General features: G+C 47.3%; 1 protein-coding gene across 1 annotated transcript in view; it reads right to left on the bottom strand.

Moving 5' to 3' along the window:
• The window catches only part of RSPH3 (radial spoke head 3), an 83,702-nt gene that overhangs the window by 54,667 nt on the left and 11,169 nt on the right, over nucleotides 1-17,866 (bottom strand). Inside the window, exons 3-6 of the mRNA XM_029596633.1 lie at nucleotides 14,546-14,687; nucleotides 10,642-10,787; nucleotides 8,524-8,727; nucleotides 6,397-6,559 (exon numbers count right to left, since the gene is read on the bottom strand). Of these exons, the coding sequence (XP_029452493.1) occupies nucleotides 6,397-6,559; nucleotides 8,524-8,727; nucleotides 10,642-10,787; nucleotides 14,546-14,687 (655 nt within the window). The remainder of the gene's footprint in view (nucleotides 1-6,396; nucleotides 6,560-8,523; nucleotides 8,728-10,641; nucleotides 10,788-14,545; nucleotides 14,688-17,866) is intronic.

Here is a 17,866-nt window from a genome sequence, read left to right as displayed (position 1 = left end):
GATGAGGTCCTCGGCAGAGATGGTAATGGTCCGCAGAGCGCAGTACTCATGGCAGGAGTAGCGATGGTTCCAAGGAAGCCCCGGGAAACGGGGAAGGCAGAAGCCCTGGGCGTCAGGCCCTCCGAGGAGCGGATAGCCAGAGATGAAGAGAGGGCCCCTGAGGAGCGGGTGCCCGGGACGTCTCATGCCAAGGAAGCAGGAGCTGGAACGAAGGGTCCTCTATGGGCGAGGCAGATTCAGCAATGAGGAAGTCGTTGCCAAGTCGCAGGTAGGCAGGGCCAGTCAGCTTAAATGTCCTGGAGGAATGATGTCATCCGGAGGGGACGCCCCTGACGTTCCCACCATGACGTGCTTAAGACTGGCCCATGCGCACAAGGGAATCCGAAGGCAAGATGGCGGTCGGCAGCATCCATGCCATCCAGAAAGGCCTGGGAGCGATAGGCAGGCTGATGATAGCTGGCAGAGGCCACGAGTGTTCCCAATGGAGGCAATGCTATGTAGAGAGAGGTGAGCAACAGCATTTGCAGCCATCTGCGACCAATGGGCATAACAGTACCCCCCTTCTTGGGGCCCCTCCCCGGGGGTTTTGGCTTTCTTGGGTGAGCAGCATGGAACTGTTTGATCAGTTCTTTGTCAAGGATATTGACTGCAGGCTCCCAGCTGTTCTCTTTGGGGCCAAATCCTTCCCACGAGATCAGATATTCCCGTGCTTCCTGACTTCCAAGATATCCTCAACCTGATACGTTATATCCTTCTCTGAAGCCAGAGGTTGAAGCTCAGGAGGTTTCTTGGAGAATTCAGATAGGATGAGGATTTTAATAGAGAGACGTGGAAGGCGTTATGAATCTTGAGCGATATGGGTAGACAAAGGCTGTAAGTGACCGGGCCCAACCAGCAAAGTACGAGAAAAGGCCCGGTGTATCTGGGAGCGAAGCGAGCTGAAGGCAGTTTTAGGCGAATAAAGCGAATGCTGAGCCACACCTTATCTCCGGGGTTCAACTGAGGAGCTGCCCGATAATGGGCATCGTAGAACTTCTTGGATTTCAGGGCGGCTTGCTGTAGAAGTTGTTTGGTGTGCTCCCACAGCTGATTCAGCTCTTGGGTGGAGGCTTGTGATGCTGGAGAAGGTACATCCAGAGGTATTGGAAGAGGAGGCGGAGGCTGGCGTCCGTACACTACTTGGAAGGGTGATGACCCGGTAGATGCAGACTGATCTCAACCCAGGCGAACTCAACCCATGGCAATAAGTCGGACCAGTCATTCTGCCGAGAGTTCTCGTACGCCGAAGGAACTGTTTCAGAGTGCGGTTTGTCCTCTCTCTCTGGCCATTGGCCTGTGGCTGATAGGCCGATGTGAGTTCCAAGGAAATGTCGAATTTCTTACAAAGTGACTTCCAAAACCTGGCCGTGAATTGAACACCCCAATCAGAGAGTGTTGCATCAGTCAGTCGCAGACAACTGCGACCACTCTGCCTTACCTCTTTTTCTCCCCTTTCACTCTTTGGGCAAGATGGCTGTCTCCATTGCCGAGTGCCAAGGGCCTCGGCGTTTCCAAACCAGCATGGGCGTCCCCATCCGCCATGCTCACTCCTAGGGCGCGAGCGCACACATCTCCTACGCTCAAATACACATCATGGCAGGAGCCTCGGGGGTGGCCCCCACCGCATGATGTCAGTACCTCTGGGTATATCTAGTCTCCGCCTCTACTACCACCTTGAGTTAGCAAAGACTTCGCTTCACTACTCTGCCTGCTCTAAGCTGCACGCTTAGACGCCACTTTCACGCTAAGGGCCTCACTCCAGAAAGAAGCTCTAGACACCCGCTCCTCGGGGGTCTCTCGCTTCCAACTTCCCTTTGGGGTTCCTCACTAACTAAGACAACTGCTCCTCAGGAGTCTCTCTCTCTATTCTACTTTCAGGATATTGGACATTGGGTACTCGCTCTTCGAGGGCCTATCCTCCTTTATATCCTACTCCACGGACTTTCGGTCCCACCATTCTACCACCAGGAAGACGCCTTCATTCTGTGAGTACCTCTAAGATCCGGTGCTCCTATTCTGCACTGCGGGCTCCTGCCTATCGTGAACATCTGAGTGAGACTATACTTCTGAGCCTGTTGAACGTACTGGCACTTCGTGGATCAGTGCCTTACCTTCCTGCTTTCACCATCTATCTACAGCAGTACAATAAATACTCTATCCATTCTGTGTCTGCTATCTGTGTCAGCTATCTGCTATCTGTGTCAGCCTATCGCAGTGGTTCCCCATGGGGCTCCTCCCCAAGGGTCCACAATGCCTCAAACACAACAGAAAGTATGTGTCTCAGGAGTCTGAGGAGGCGGAAGATGTGACAGATAAATGGTTTAGCTAACTCCGGGACTGAAGGAAGACCAGGTAATGCCACGAAGTGAGCCATCTTTGAAAATCGGTCCACGGTCACCCAAATGGTGTTATTGCCACTGGAAGGGGGTAGATCCACAATGAAATCCGTGGCTATGTGTGTCCATGGCTCACTAAGTGCAGGAAGAGGTTGAAGGAGACCCCAAGGACAGCCTGCCAGAGGCTTCTGACGGGCGCAAGTGGAACATGATTCTACATACGCTTGGGCGTCCATCTTCATGGTTGGCCACCAATAGAACCTCTGGAGAGTTGAGAGAGTTCTAGCTTGTCCAGGATGGCCTGCGAGTAACGAATCATGCACCCAGCGGTGGATCTTTCTTCAAAGAGGTCGGGGAACCACCGTCTTCCCTGATGGCACAGTGAGTGTGGCGGAGAGGAGTACTTTAGTTGGATCAATGATGTGCCAGGGAACATCTGGAACATCATTTGTGGTGAACGAAGAGAGAGGGCATCGGCTCGGATGTTCTTATTAGCTGGCCGGTATCGTAGTAGGAAATTGAACTGAGTAAAAAAAAAAAAGACCAGCAGACCTGCCCGTGGTTAAGGCGTTGAGTGTGGTGTAGGAACTCGAGATTCTTATGGTCAGTATATACCATTATTTGGTGCTGCGCTCCCTTGAGCCAGGGACGCCACTCTTCGAAGGCCAGTTTAATCGCCAGCAATTCCTTGACCCCAATTCCATAATTACACTCAGCCAGGAGAAGCATCAGGAGAAGAACAAACATGGGTGCAAGGTATGGCTGTGTGAATGCTGGCTGAAGACTGCACCAACACCGATGTCTGAAGCATCTACTTCGACGATGAAGGGTTGTCGGGGGTCGGGGTGACGCAGGTATGGCTCTTGTGGAATGCCTCCTTGAGATCTCTGAAGGTGGACACGGCCTCAGGTGACCACCGGGAAGGACTGGCTCCCTTTCAGGTCATAGCTGTGAGTGGAGCGGTTAGTGTAAAATAGTGGTTGATGAACGACCTGTAGTAGTTAGGAAAACCCAGAAATCTTCGGAGTGCTTTAAGGCTCATTGGTTCAGGCCAATCCTAAATGCCCTTAGTCTTTTGTGGATCCATCTGGAACCCCTGGCTAGAGACCATATAGCCCAGAAAAGGGACATACCCCTTATGGAAAGAACATTTCTAAAGCTTGGCGTACAACTGGTTATCCCTTAAGCATTGCAAAATGTTGGTGACATCCTGGGGATGACTCTGAAGGTCTTGCGAAAAGACCAGGATGTCGTCTAAATAGACCACGACACAACTGTAGAGTATGTCTCTGACGATTTCGTTCACCTTATTCTGGAACACTGCTGGAGCATTGCAGAGGCCAAACGGCATGACTAGATATTCGAAATGGCCATCACGGGTGTTAAATGTGGTTTTCCATTCGTCGCCCTGGCGTATCCTAACCAAATTGTAAGCTCCTCTGAGGTCCAATTTGGTAATTATCTTGGCCCCCTTGGAGCCTGTCAAAAAGTTCAGAGATTAATGGCAGAGGGTAGCGGTCCTTCTGTGCAATCTTATTTAAGCCTGGTCTTAGGACCACTACACAAAATAAAAAGGTGATCAGACCTCCTAAAATCATTTGTGACTTTGAGATATTGCAACAAAGCTGTACGGACGTCAAACATCTGAAGCTCCCGAGCATTAGAAACACTCAAATCCAGAAAGGCCGGTACCTCCACTGTCTGATTAAGATGAAAAGCAGAAACCACTTTCGGAAGAAAGACAGCACCGTTGGCAACGAAACACCTGCTTCCGAAATCTGAAGAAATGGATCGCGACAAAGCTTGCAACTCAGAAATTCTCCTCACAGAGCAGATAGCTACCAGGAAAACAATCTTCAAAGTCAAATCCTTGAGGGTCGCTCTCACCCTAGCTTGATGGTCTCTCTACCTGGGTATTAAGCTAGGTTGAGAGAACATTGTACAAATCTCATCTTTGTGTGAGTTTCCTCACTCCGAATAACACTAAATCTTCACAAGAGTGTACTGTTCTGTTCCTACGTCTCATTCTGCATGTAAAAGTGGCTCCTAACCCCTACACTACTGTCTAAACCTCACTTCGAGTTACTAGGTGGGCCTCCTATAGTAGCATAAATAGCTGCTTACTATGATGCCACCCTAGAGGCTCTCTCTCTCTCTCTCTCCCCCTCCCTACATCTCTGTTACAGCCTAAGTCCATTTTTTTTGGAAATCCAGCCCCAGACTCCTCCCCAATCCCTCCTCTTTTAAAAATGTGCATCGCACCTTGCTTTATGATGCTTATTGCATGCATTAAGGGGTTTTCACATGCGTTAATACTGTGATGAGTTGAGCCAGAGCGGAGTCTCTGTGCTGTAAAACGTTGAGGTGTTTTCCTCAATGGGACAGTTACTTGGCAGGAAGGAAACTACATTTCCCAGATGCCCCGGTAGTCAGCCTCAGGAAGGGTTGGGGGCAGGGAAACACAGAGGCGGTGTCTTCCTAGGGAGGGGCACTCTATCTGGACATAAAGAGAGTAGCCCTCCAAAGAGGGGGAGAGAGGAGAGCTGGAGGGAAGGCAAGTAAGATGCAGAGCCTGAGGGATGGGGCCCAGGCAGACCTTTTCCACTAAAAAGCTAAGTCAGCTCTAACAAATGGTTTTAGGACTGCACAAGCCCGGGGAGCTGGTAGCAGGGAAAAGAGTTGTTTTACTTAATTAAGGCAGCTGGAGGAAAAGAGGTAATTAGGACCTGGCAGCGGGCCTGAGGAGACCTTCCTGCAGTGGGGGAGGTTTCAGTACTATGTTATACTTGGGGGAAGTAGAAGGTACTGGGGGAAAAACCTACCTTGCCCACATGTTGTGCAGGGGAATGTATACTAGAAACTCAGGGTGAGAAGCTTGATGTTTTGGGGATTAGTGAATCAGGGCTTAAAGGGTGTCAAACCCGCAAGCTCCCAGTTACTGCTTGGTAATGCAGGTCTGGTAATACTGTTTATGTTGAGTGTTTTTCCTTTCTGTGGAGTTTGGTTTAATGAATAAACTTCAGTACATAAGAAACTCCTGCCTGTATGTAATATGTTATGTTAAAGGGCTGCCAGGGAGGTGACCCTTACTCTAGTGGAGAATGAGGGAAGTTTGGTCTCAGGGGCCTAGTTGTAAGAGGGCCTTCCCTTACAAGTGGTGCTGACCCATAGCCTCCTTGCCTTTTGGTTTATCCTCTACCCCTGTCTCGCGGGAGAAACTTCAGGAAGGGATCTGCTATAAAGGACTTTGTGGAAACCGTCCTTGATAATTAGCCCCAAACCCGAAGTCACCGCTGAGGTCCTGCCACCAGGGGCACCATCATCGCCACAATACATAACGCGATTTGATAAATGACCCTATTAGAATCCTAAATTTAGGAGTTCAGCTTTTTTTTAATATCAGGCCTCATAATGCCTAGAAATCTCATTTTTTCAGTGTAACAGGAGTCTCAAGGTGGTCATTTTAAAATATTTCTTCAATGCAAAAAGTGAATTTGATTTTAATGAAGTGTCGGATTCCATGTGTGTGGGCTTTCTCTATGACATCCAGGTAAAATCATTATTTCATCACCTTAGTTAGCAGGGAAAATGGAAAGCTAGGATCAAGCATCAAGTTTTGAACACTGATGTCACAAGTAGGGAGAATCCAGTCAGAGCTAACAATCCATTTACACTAAGCAACAACTGTAAGGGTCAAAAACGTATTTCATTCAGAGAACTAGGCAGATGTGGCCTAAAAGTAGGGTTGCTGACTGGCTCCAGATTTTCAGAACAAGCGGATCCACTTCTGTATTGACTTGTAGTTCTGGTGTCCCTATTGATTTCTCTGAGAAAAGCAAGACTAGAAATTAGTAAGCAGACAGCAGGATAAAACCAAGATTGGATCATCTGGTCCTGAAAATTTGGAGCCAGTTGGCAACCCTGCCTAGAAGTCAGACAACTTGTGTGTCCAAAGTGCCTTTTAGCAGCAGGGATAGCTACAGCACTGGTCTGCAGCACAAAGCAAAAAGAAAGGGCAAACCTCTTTCTATTAGATCGTAGAAGTAGCCGCTGTCCCGCAGATTGCTGAAGACCGAAGGAATGAGATCAGCCAGGTACTGCTGGGCAAAGGCTCGCGCCGCGACCTTCTCCGCAGTCTCCTTCTCTTTCAAAAGCACTTCCTTCTGCTGCTGCTTCCGCCGTTCCTGCCAAACATTTGGACAACCACATAAGGTCTGGGGGCCTCTCATTCTTCCCACTCACAAAAGGAAAAGCAGGAAATAACACCTGAGAGATTCCCCATCAGAACAATAAATAAAGATGCGGTTCCTTTCACACACACACACAGCGCTCTCTGCAGCTCAGGCGCGCTCTGACCCAGCGCACGCTTTGAATTAGGCTGTGCACACGGAGTAGGGCAGCTCCAGAGAAACTCGCTTCTTCGGCAGCGGGGTTTCCTGACTCACAGACACCCAGTGCCTGAGCATACTCCATTCGATGGAGAAGAGAAAGATTCCTGAAGTATCAGCTGCCCAATGCTCTGAAGAGGCAACACTTCCCCAGTGAAGGGGCACTTACTGGCAATTATGGCCCGGTACGGAGGAGATTAAAAAGTTCACCCAAACAAGCCATTACCTGGCTTATTTGGGTGAACTTTTTAAATTTAAATTTTTAGGGCATTCTACAGGTCTTTTCAACACTCAGGAGACAGTAATTTCCATGGGCAAAAAAGCAATTTGGGTTCGCTCTCGATACAGTTAAAAGTCTGTGCTGTATTGCACAGCAGAGGTAACTTTCAGTGGCATTTAATCCTAGGGCGGATTTGGGGCGGGATCAGAGAATAACATGCAGAGATTGTATTTTCATGCCTGTCCATGTTATTTTCCAAGGAAGAGCTACCCGCACAAAAACAAACAGGGGGAAAAAAACCCGTGACAAGTTTCAAAGGGAGAATCCGGGCGTCCGTCCTCTTTGAAACTTTTGTGCAAAGCAGCTGCAGATTCTGTCTTGTGGTGGGCAGTCTGGAAACTGTCACGGTTACTCGACAAGACGCCGTCGCCCACCCCCCAACGTCCAGGATGGGGGAGAGTTCAGTGAAGCAGCCTTGTTTAGGCTGGATTACATCACTGGGTTCCTGCCGTACGGACCGCTCAGAATCTAACCGAACAAGTCACTGAGCTTACACCATAGGGTCATGCGAACCTTCTCTGTCCCCCCATGAGCAGCCAACGTCAGGACTGGCAGCTGGGAAACCCAATCTCCTATCTGGGGCCAAAAAAGGGACCTCAGGTGACCTGATAGTGTCCATCTTTAAGGGGGGGGGGGGAATTTTCACTGTACTGCCTCGTGGTTTTTGTGCCTGCATAACATTAATGAGGTTTCAAAGTCTCTAAAGCTTTGGCAGCTGCGAAACTGCTGGTCCCGGCTGTAGTGGTGGCTGGGGCGAGGTGGGGGAAACGAATCATGTATATTTGACAATTCAATATACACGCATCATTTTCGCACCCAACCCAAGCCCACCTCCTGAAAAGCCCAATTTCACAGCCGGCCAGTGAATCCAGTCAGCCGGATTTAGCTACGCTGTGTAGGACAACTTTCAAACCCTATGATTTAGCTGCTGAACTGCTTAGTTAAGCTGGTCACATCGCAACGAACATTACCCTCCAATGGAGAGTTTTTCAAAACTTACCCGTGGACTTTGCACCAGTTCTCAAAGGGAAAGTAACTTCACTTGGAAAACTGTCCTGGGAAAAAGTATCCACAGAGATCTGCACCTCTCATCTCCGATACTTTTGCCATGGAAAAAACCATGCATAGTTTAGAAAATGGAAACTTACATGCGGTATTGCCTTCCCCTGACCTAATCCCCCACACAATGTGGGTAAAACACAACACTTTTAGCCACTTGGAGGGTAATTCTCAAAAAGTTCTTTTACCCGGGGAAATCAGTATCTACTGGAAAAATGGCTTTTGAAAATTGCCCTCTAAATATTCAGCTTTACGTTGTTGGTTTTAACTATTCTCTTCCCAGTCTCTGGGCTGCAGTTTCATCCCTGGGGTTGCAACATCAGAGACAAACTGAGCGACTCTCTCATCGCTGGGGCTGCTGGAAGAGCTGATTAGAGTCCACCACAGCATGTCTCGTTTAACATATTGTCTCGTTCCTCACCTTCTCCTCTCTGAGTCGTCTCTCCCTCTCTTCAAGGCGCTGCACTTCCGCAAGCTCTACATTACGTAACTCTTCAAATTCATACTGCTGGGCCCGCAGGTTGGCCAGCTCCTCCTCCTCCATGACCTCCAGCAGAGCCTGCTCAATGGTCTTCCCAACCAAAACTTCCAGCATTGGTTTAACCTCAATGTCAAAGTCAAACAGCTGAGGAAATAAAAGAGAGAGTAGTAAAGAACTGATCCAAGACAGAAACATAAAACATGAGGGCAGATAAAGACCAGGTGGCCCATTCAGTCTTCCCATCACATCTTCTATTTAGGTTTATAGTCCCTTCCTCTCCCTCAGAGATCCTCTGTTCTTGTGCCATGCTTTCTTGAATTCCGATACTCTCCTTGTTTCCACCACCTCTACAGGGAGGCTGTTCCATGTATCTACTACCATTTCTTCAGAGAAATATTTCCTTAGATCACTCCTTAGCCTACCTCCATAATTCTTCATTCCATAAACTCCTTTCCGTTGAAAGAGGCTCGCCTCCTGTGCATTATTCATTGGAGGTATTTGAATGTCTCTATCATATCTCCCCTTTCCCTCCTTTCCTGCAGGGTATACATATTTATATATTTAAGTTTGTCCCCATATGCTTTATGATGAAGACTGTTGGCCATTTTATTAGCTGCCCTGTAAACAGATTCTATTTGGTTTATGGTGTTTTTTTAAGGTGCAGTCTCCAGAATTGAAAGTACTGCATATGAGAGGCAACATCACTTTTCCTTACTGGCTATACCTCTCTCTATGAATCAATGATCCTTACGGCTTTTTTGCTGTCAACTTATCTACCTGCTTGGCCATCTTAAGATTGTCAGATATGATCACTTCCAGATTCCAGTCTTGATTTGTTTACACAAGAACTTCACCCCTTATACTGTACTGTACTGTATTTGCAATCCAAATGCATGACTGCATTTTTTGGCATTAAATCCTAGTTCACACAAACCGGAAAATCCAATGAAACAAGTAGATCAATATGGATCTTTAAATTGTGACTGCTGCACTACTCATTGTTTTTCTATTAGATCCTAGTTGCTAGACTCTAGACCATTTCTCAAGCTCCTCTAGATCCCTCCTCATGTATTCCACACCTTCCAAGGTGTCTGCCCTGTTGCAGATTTTGGTATCATCAGAAAAAAGGCAAACCTTTCCCAATAGCCCTTCGCCAACTTCACCTACAAAAATGTTAAAGAGAACCAGACAGAGTACCAATCCCTGAGGCGCACCACTGGTAACCCCCTTTTCCTTAGAATGAACTAAATGTACCACTACGTTTGTTGCTTCCCTCTCAATCAATTTCTAACCCAATTAATCACTTTAGGGCTAACATCTAGGGCGCTCAGTTTGTTTATAAGCCACTATAAAGAACGGTATCAAGCATCTTGTTGAAATCTAAGTACACTACATGTAACACTCTCCACAATATAACAGTGCACATTCTATCAGCAGCCCCTTTACGCGTTTCCAGTCTGTGGGACAATATTTTAAGTGCCATGTTAAATAAGCAATTCACACATAAGAGATAGTCTCTGCTGTGTGAAGCCTATAATCTAGACAAGACAGAAGAAAAGACAAATATGAGTTTAATGCACATTTAACAGAGGATGGTGACCACCTTATCTAATTGCATAATGTTGCAAGAAATCAGGCCTCTTCCCTGCAGGAAATGGGGTGGGCTGGTGAGGGAAGGGAGAGCAGGATTTCAGTCACAGGAGCAATGTTTTCTTTCTTCTTCCAAGCCAGCCTTTCAGCCATATACTAACACTAAGACCCATATTAAGCCTTTTACATTCTGAGGTGTTCTCCATGCATTTCTATATGATGCAGCTCATTAACGAGGCGTGGATGGTGCTGGCTATTTTGGGGTGCAACACTGTGTGATAATGAATTTTTAAAATGTTTAATCATGACTTCTTCATTGAACAAGCATTAACATGTTATTGCAGATTAGGAAAGAAATCCCCATGAAGCCACCATTACTCCCCAGCTGGTGCAAGTTTGCTTGGCCTGCTCTTGAAAAATAATCCGTTATCTTGCATAATCCTCTCTGCATTAAAGCCAGTACTGTACCTCTCCTTCTTCTATCTGGGTGGCTACATCCGCACCACTCTTTGCTGGGATGAAGAGTGGTGTCGGTGGTCTGTCGAGGAACGCATCTGTTTGACATGACACATCAATCTCCTCAATGCGGTCCGTGATCTCTTCCAGATATATCTCTATGAGAAATGAATAGAGAGAGTTCAGATGATGCCTTATTCCTGGCTAGGCATACATACGTGCTAGCTGGCAAACTCAAACATGACATAATCTGATGAATTATTAGAAAAAAACCATTTCAGAATTACTAGAGTATCTCCTACCTATCCATCTATTGAAAAGATGGTACATCTGATTTCTAGGCTGATCACGGCATTGACCATTAAGTATAGGAATGATTCTGAAAGGAAAACCCATTTTAATTGGTACCTCCAGGTGAGTTACATTCAGGTACAGTAGATGTGGAGCTGTCTCCAAAGAGCTAAGTTTGTAGCTGAGGCAATGGAGGGTGAAGTGACATGCCCAAGGTCACAAGGAGCAACAGTGGAGAAGCAAGATTTGAACCCCGGCTTCCTTGGTCTCAACCTTCATTAAGGTTACTCCTTAATGACGCTTGATGATCTCAGAACCTTAAAAAAGGCCTTGCATGAAATATTGCTAACCTAAATCCATGTCCGTCTACTCCTGGCTGCTTTATTATCTTTTAATTTTAAGATGTAATGATAATAAAAAGGTTATATTACACTGACCACCACTGGTATCAAAATGTATAAAAATAGAATCGGTTCAAATGGACCGATGGAATAAATTAGTTTGTGGAGCATTTTCTTAGAGAAGACATGAGCCTTACCAGCCAATCCTTAAGTTGATGGAACACCCGTGATCCAGCCATGGGACTGGATAAAATATTGGCTCCCAAACCAGTCTGAGAACCCCCAGTGTCTGGGTGCAGAGTGAACCAAAACACGCAAATCTATGCAAACATTTCATGAAGATGCATTGTGGATATCCTGAACACCACCCCTGGTAGGGTTTCTTGAGAACCAGAGTTTGGAATCCCTGGAAGCTCAAACTCTTTCATACTACAAGGAAGAGGGGAATGAGAGGAAATGTAGAGGGGAAGGCAGGTGGAGATCAATTTACAAAATTAAAGCTACGTTGCTTTGCAGTCATCTTTGCTCTAACATGAACTGTGGCTAATGCCTGGGAAGCACACAGCTGATATAAGAGTAGAAGACCAGCATTTCATAAAGGGATTAAACTTAACGGGAGCAGGAATCAATGCTGAGTCCAAGGCACTCAAACTCTCCCAGCTGTATTCCATTTGTTTTACTGATGCTATTAACACCCAGGAGGTCTTGAGTATTTTTTCTCCCTTCCTCTCTTTGGGCCGATACCCTCAAAGCTCAGCTTTTTCTTTCAGTCTTACCTTATTATCATCTACAGTAGGTCGCTAACCTTCTTGTTCATTTTTCCATTTGCATGTTACAGGGTCTGCTACTTTGGTTCTGACTTGCAGCAACATTTGTTGCATTAAAAGGATTTTGATAGTTGAATGAGTTCTGGTCTTCTTTCAATCAACCCAACTATAGAGCTTCTTGCCCGTATGACTGGTGTATGTCTTGCCTCACATTTACTTTTAAGGCTCCTGCTGGCCTGTGTCAGAGTAACGTGAACGAATTCCATAGACTTATTAACGTGAGATCATATTCAAGGCTCTGAAGCCTAGGGCGCTCTTCAAAAGTGAAGAGGCCAATAGCTCACATGTGATGAAGATAAATATGATATGAAGCCAATGATTAGATATTTTTGCATCAATTCTATTGTGACTATAATAAATCACAGCTATCATGTATTTAGGGACATTCACTTATGGGTTTTATTGGGTTTTTTTTATTTTTCTCCGGAATTGATCAGGGTTTATTATGCCAAAAAAAAAAAAAATCAGGAGAATATCAGTGGAAAAAAAAAATAACATCATTTTCTTGGGTAAATATCAGAATGCATTTTGGTGGTAGAAGTCCGGAGAGCAAAGCAATATTAAGCCGATTCTCCTACCCACCCACTCGGCTGCATCCCACCACCTTCTTCCCCCATTCCCTGCCTAGCATGTCCCTCTTTCTCCCCACCCCCACCACACTGCACCAGCACTCATTCATCCCTGCTGGTGAGGGCTCCAGGCCTCTCCTCCCTCCTTCTCTGGGAGCAGGCCTGCTCTGGCTCCTGCTTTTGTGAGGGGCCAGAAGAGCCTGCCAGGAAGTGGCTCCGGTGGGATCAGCAGCACCAGGCAGGGTGGTGAGGGGAGGCAGGACTGAAGCACCACATCAGCAGGACCGGAGGGTAAACGCTTTCACTGGAGGGACCTGAAAACCCAGCACATACTTTGGCCCATACCGGCCTTCAGCCTTCAAACGTTGCATCCACAGCTCTGGAGCTTCTTTTTAATTAGCCTAGAATTAGGGTGAAAATCATTTTAAACTGATTGTTATCTTTGGCAAAGTCTGGGAATTTAAGGGTGAAAATCGATTTAAACTGAAAATGAAGAACCTTGCTGTATCCCGAGGGAATGAAGGGTTCCTAACAGTTTCCTCAGGCAGCAGGGCCACACAAAAATGTAATAAAAAAAAAGATTAACGCTGCATCTTACTCTTAAGTGCATTAATCCTCAGCTGTCAGTGAGTCATTCCTGTCCAGATACATGAATTATACCTTTGCTACACTACAAATGATGCCCCCTCCCATACAGAGCAATGCAGGAAGACTCAAAAGTTCAAGGCCGATATAAAGAGGTAATTCTCAGAGTGTCTGCTCTGGGGCCAAGTCAGTGGGCACGTTCCACCTGTGGACTTTGCACTAAGTTTCATAAAGCGTTTTGTGCAGGTAAGGAAAATAATGTGCTGTAATTCTAGGAAATGTACTCCCTAGCAGTAACTGCTGAGAAGGGGGTTATAAAAAGCAAGAACAATAAATATCAAAAGCAATTTTACAAAAAAGTCAAAGCATGAAAGCAGTCAGAATTCTCCTGGTCAAAACAGAGATTTGAAAGAAGACAAATCTTGTTCTATCGCTACAAGCCTCTCTCCCTTAAGTGAGCCTGACCCTCTCACATCTTGGAAGCTATTGTCATATTTGGCTAGCCCATGGATGGTAGATTGCCCGGGAGGACTGGGTGTTGTAGGCTGCAGGATCCTGCCAGGAAAATCACAGTCACGTGGTGGGCTGTGATTGCCAAACTCTGTGAAGACAGATAAGGTACTTGCTACCAGCACCACCCAACTCTGCTTTTTGGCATAAATGGTTGATTTTTTTGCTTTACATCTGAATTTTGGTGTCATCTATAGGTACAATTATTCAGCCCCAACATAAAGTTCACTCAGTCTCAGATGCCGACACCCCCCCTTCCTGTGGACGTCTGGTAGCCCTATAGAAATAATTCGCAGTAATACTGATCTCTCAGTCCTCACAGCTGAACCAAAAGATGAGACATGAAAGCAGCAACATCCTCAAACCTACAGAACCCCCTTCAGGCCATGCCAAAATGATCCCAGGAGATGATGTATTCAGCATTGCCTTTCCAATCCCGGTCCCCTCAAGCTGAGAAGATGCACAGTGTAAGCAGCTGCTTTTCTGAGGGCTATGCTGACATAAATCCTGCTGGGCTGTGCATGCCTATGAGTCTTAGGACAGACATGAATGCCAGTGATGGCAAAAGGGTTGTGAAATCAGTTAAGTCATGAGGGGCTGGAGATGCCAGTGTTGCTTTGCGTATGGAAAACGATAAGCTTACCTCCCCAAAATGGCTGAAAACCACAGAGGAAGAATATCAATTGGGTAGACTGGGCTGGGTCAGTTGGTGTTTATCTGTATGGATTCACTATGTCACATCCCCAGGATAAGAAAAGAAAGCTGCTTTCTGCAAGCCTGCCCAAGACCCTACCTGTCTGTACATCGATGTGCTTTCTCCCTTCCACTGGCTCAGGAGTTCGTGGCCGTGCATGGTCCCTGGCTCGCTTCTTCGCAAGGGCTCGTCGCTGGGCCTCCTGCTGCTGCTGGTACTCCACCGGGTCTGCATGGGCACTCTGGGGGTTTACAGCTGCAATTAGTTATTGACAAGCAAGCCATTTCTGGCATATTGTGCAGTAAAGAAGTGTGCACGGTGCCAGTGTCAAAAAGTAAATACCTTCTAGTCTCAAAGTTTCAGATTTCCTTTTCCAGGGAAAGGTTGGTATTTACTGAAGCACCTTTCTCCCTCTATACATATAGTAACTAGGGATGTGAATCGTTTTTGAACGATTAAAATTATCGTCAGATAATTTTAAAATCGTCCTAAATCGTTAGAGTGCACGATACAATACAAATGCCCCCGATTTATCGTCAGGGGCATTTGTATTGTATCGTTAAATCGGGCATGGGAATTATTTGGGGGGAGGGCGGGAAAACCGGCACACCAAAACATCCCCTAAACCCACCCCGACCCTTTAAAACCAATTCCTTACCCTCCCCCACCCTCCCGAACCCCCCCAAAATGTTAAGTTACCTGGTGGTTCAGTGGGGGGGGGGGTCCCGGCGCGATCTCCCGCTCTCGGGCCATCGGCGCCATTTTGGCTGCCACTAATTAAAATGGCGCCGAGAGCCCTATAAAAAAAAAAAAAACCACCCGACCCTTTAAATCGACCCCCCCCTTAGCCTCCCCCACCCTCCCGACCCTTTTTTTTTAGGGAGGCCTCGGGGGGCCTCGGGGAGAGATCCAGGGGGGCCTCGGGGAGAGGAGAGATCCAGGGGGGCCTCGGTGAGAGATTTCCCGTTCCCAGGCATCACCTGTTCTAAAAACAAAATGGCGCCGATGCCCCTTTGCCCTTACCATGTGACAGGGTATCCATGCCATTGGCTGGCCCCTGTCACATGGTAGGAGCACTGGATGGCCGGCGCCATCTTTAAAGATGGCGCCGGCCATCTTTACTCATCAGCCCCTATTATACTGCAATTCACTGCATAAACAGCACTAACTCCAAGGACTCAAACAGCAACAACAAGGCAGCTCTACAAATACCACAATAAGCCCCTCACCCCTCTTATTAAAAAAACAGATCAAACCAAACTGCTGTAGATCCCTAAACAAAACTACAGTATAAGCTAGCAGAATATCTTCAGTCACACATGCAGAATACAGGCAGACCCTTACCAAATACAGAATAAGTGATCACAGATGAACAAAAAAATGTGCAAACAAAAAGCAAATATCACAGGACCCCATAGTTACCCATATAAGAGGATCCTATTCATACTCCTTCTGTAATGTAGTATATATTATTCAATGCCGAAACTTTCAAGAGAGATGCTACATTGCAGAGCAGGAGTTTAGCAGGGCCCTGAGAGGCAGGATGCTAACTGAGGAAGGGCTATTTTATAGTTAAGCCTAAACTGGAAGGTTGAGAACAATAAGAAGCTGCCACACTGGGTCAGAGCGGCCTCGGAGGGAACTTTCCTTCCGTGTCCCCCCACGTTCCCCTCCCTTCCTCTTTCTAACCCACCCCCCAGCCCTACCTAAATCTCCCCCCCTACCTTTGTTGTGCAAGTTACGCCTGCTTGAGGCAGGCGTAACTTGTACGCGCCGCCTCAGCATCCCCCGGCACAGGCCGCAATGCCGGGGGACTCGGGACCGCCCTCCCGGCCCGCCCCCGAACCGTCGCCATGCCCCCGGACCTGTCCCGGACCACCCCCTAACCCTGGACACACGCCCAGACACACGTCCGGACATGCCCCCTCCCGCCCCTTTTACGAAGCTCTGGGACTTACGCGCGTCCCGGGGCTTTGCGCGCACCGGCGGCTTATGCAAAATAGGCCGCCGGTGCGCGCAGGGCTTTTAAAATTTACCCCTGTCTACTTAACTAACAGCAGTTTATGGACTTCTCCAGGAACTTGCCCAAACTTTTTTAACCCAGCTAATTGCCTTAACCACATCCTTTGTTATGAATTCCAGAGCTTAATTGTGCATTGAGTGAAAAAGAATTTTCTCCGATTTCGTTTAAATGTGCTGCTTGCTAACTTCATGGAGTGCCCCCTAGTCCTTCTATTTTCTGAAAGAGTAAATAACTGATTTACATCTACCCATTCTAGTCCTCTCATGATTTTGTAGACCTCTATCATATCCCCCCTCAGCCGTTGCTTCTCCAAGCTGAACAGCCCTAACCTCTTCAGCCTTTCCTCATAGGGGAGCAGTTCCATCTCTTTTATAATTTTGGTCGCCCTTCTCTGTACCTTCTCCACTGCAACTATATATTTTTTTTTAGATATGGCGACCAGAATTGTACACAGTATTCAAGGTGCAGATCGCGCCGTGGAGCAATACAGAGGCATTATGACATTTTCCCTTTTATTCCCAACATTCTGCTTGCTTTTTTGACTGCCGCAGCACACTAAGTTGACAATTTCAATGTGTTATCCACTATGATGCCTAGATCTTTTTCCTGGGTGGTAACTCTTAACATGAAACCTAACTGTGTAACTATAGCATGGGTTATTTTTCCCTGTATGCATCAGCCTTGTCCACATTAAATTTCATCTGCTATTTGGATGCCCAATTTTCCAGTCTCGCATGGTTTTCCTGCAATTTATCACAATCCGCTTGTGATTTAACTACTCTGAACAATTTTGTATCACCTGCAAATTTGATAACCTCACTTTCCAGATCATTTATATATATAGGGGTAGATTTTAAAAGCCCTGCGCGCGTAAATCCTGCCAGATTTACGTGCGCAGGGCACTCGCGCGCCAGCGCACCTATTTTGCATAGGCCGCCGGCGCGCACAAAGCCCCAGGATGCACGTAAGTCCCGGGGCTTGCTAAAACGGGTGGTCCGGGGGGGGGGGGTGTCTGTGCTCCGGGGTAGCCCGGGGGCGTGTCCAGGGGCGTTTCTGCGGTCTGGGGTGGTCCGGGGGCGTGGCCGAGTGCCCCTGACACAGCGGCCTGTGTTGGGGCCTGGCCAGCCGGCAGGCGTAACTCCATTGAACAAGGTAGGGGGGGGATTTAGGTAGGGCCGGGGTGGGTGGGTTAGATAGGGGAAGGGAGGGAAAGGTGGGGGGGGGGACAAAAAAAATGTTCCCTCCGAGGCCGCTCCGATTTCGGAGCGGCCTCGGAGGGAACGGAGGCAGGCTGCGCGGCTCGGCGCGCGTAGGCTGCTGATTTTGCGCAGCCTTGCACGCACCAACCCCGGATTTTAAAAGATACGCGTGGCTATGCGCATATCTTTAAAAATCCA

Source organism: Rhinatrema bivittatum, chromosome 3 (assembly GCF_901001135.1).
Source record: "Rhinatrema bivittatum chromosome 3, aRhiBiv1.1, whole genome shotgun sequence".
Classification (NCBI taxonomy): Eukaryota; Metazoa; Chordata; class Amphibia; order Gymnophiona; family Rhinatrematidae; genus Rhinatrema; species Rhinatrema bivittatum.
The sequence above is the reverse complement of the archived record's forward strand: the minus strand, read 5'-3'. Positions and strand labels throughout refer to the sequence as shown.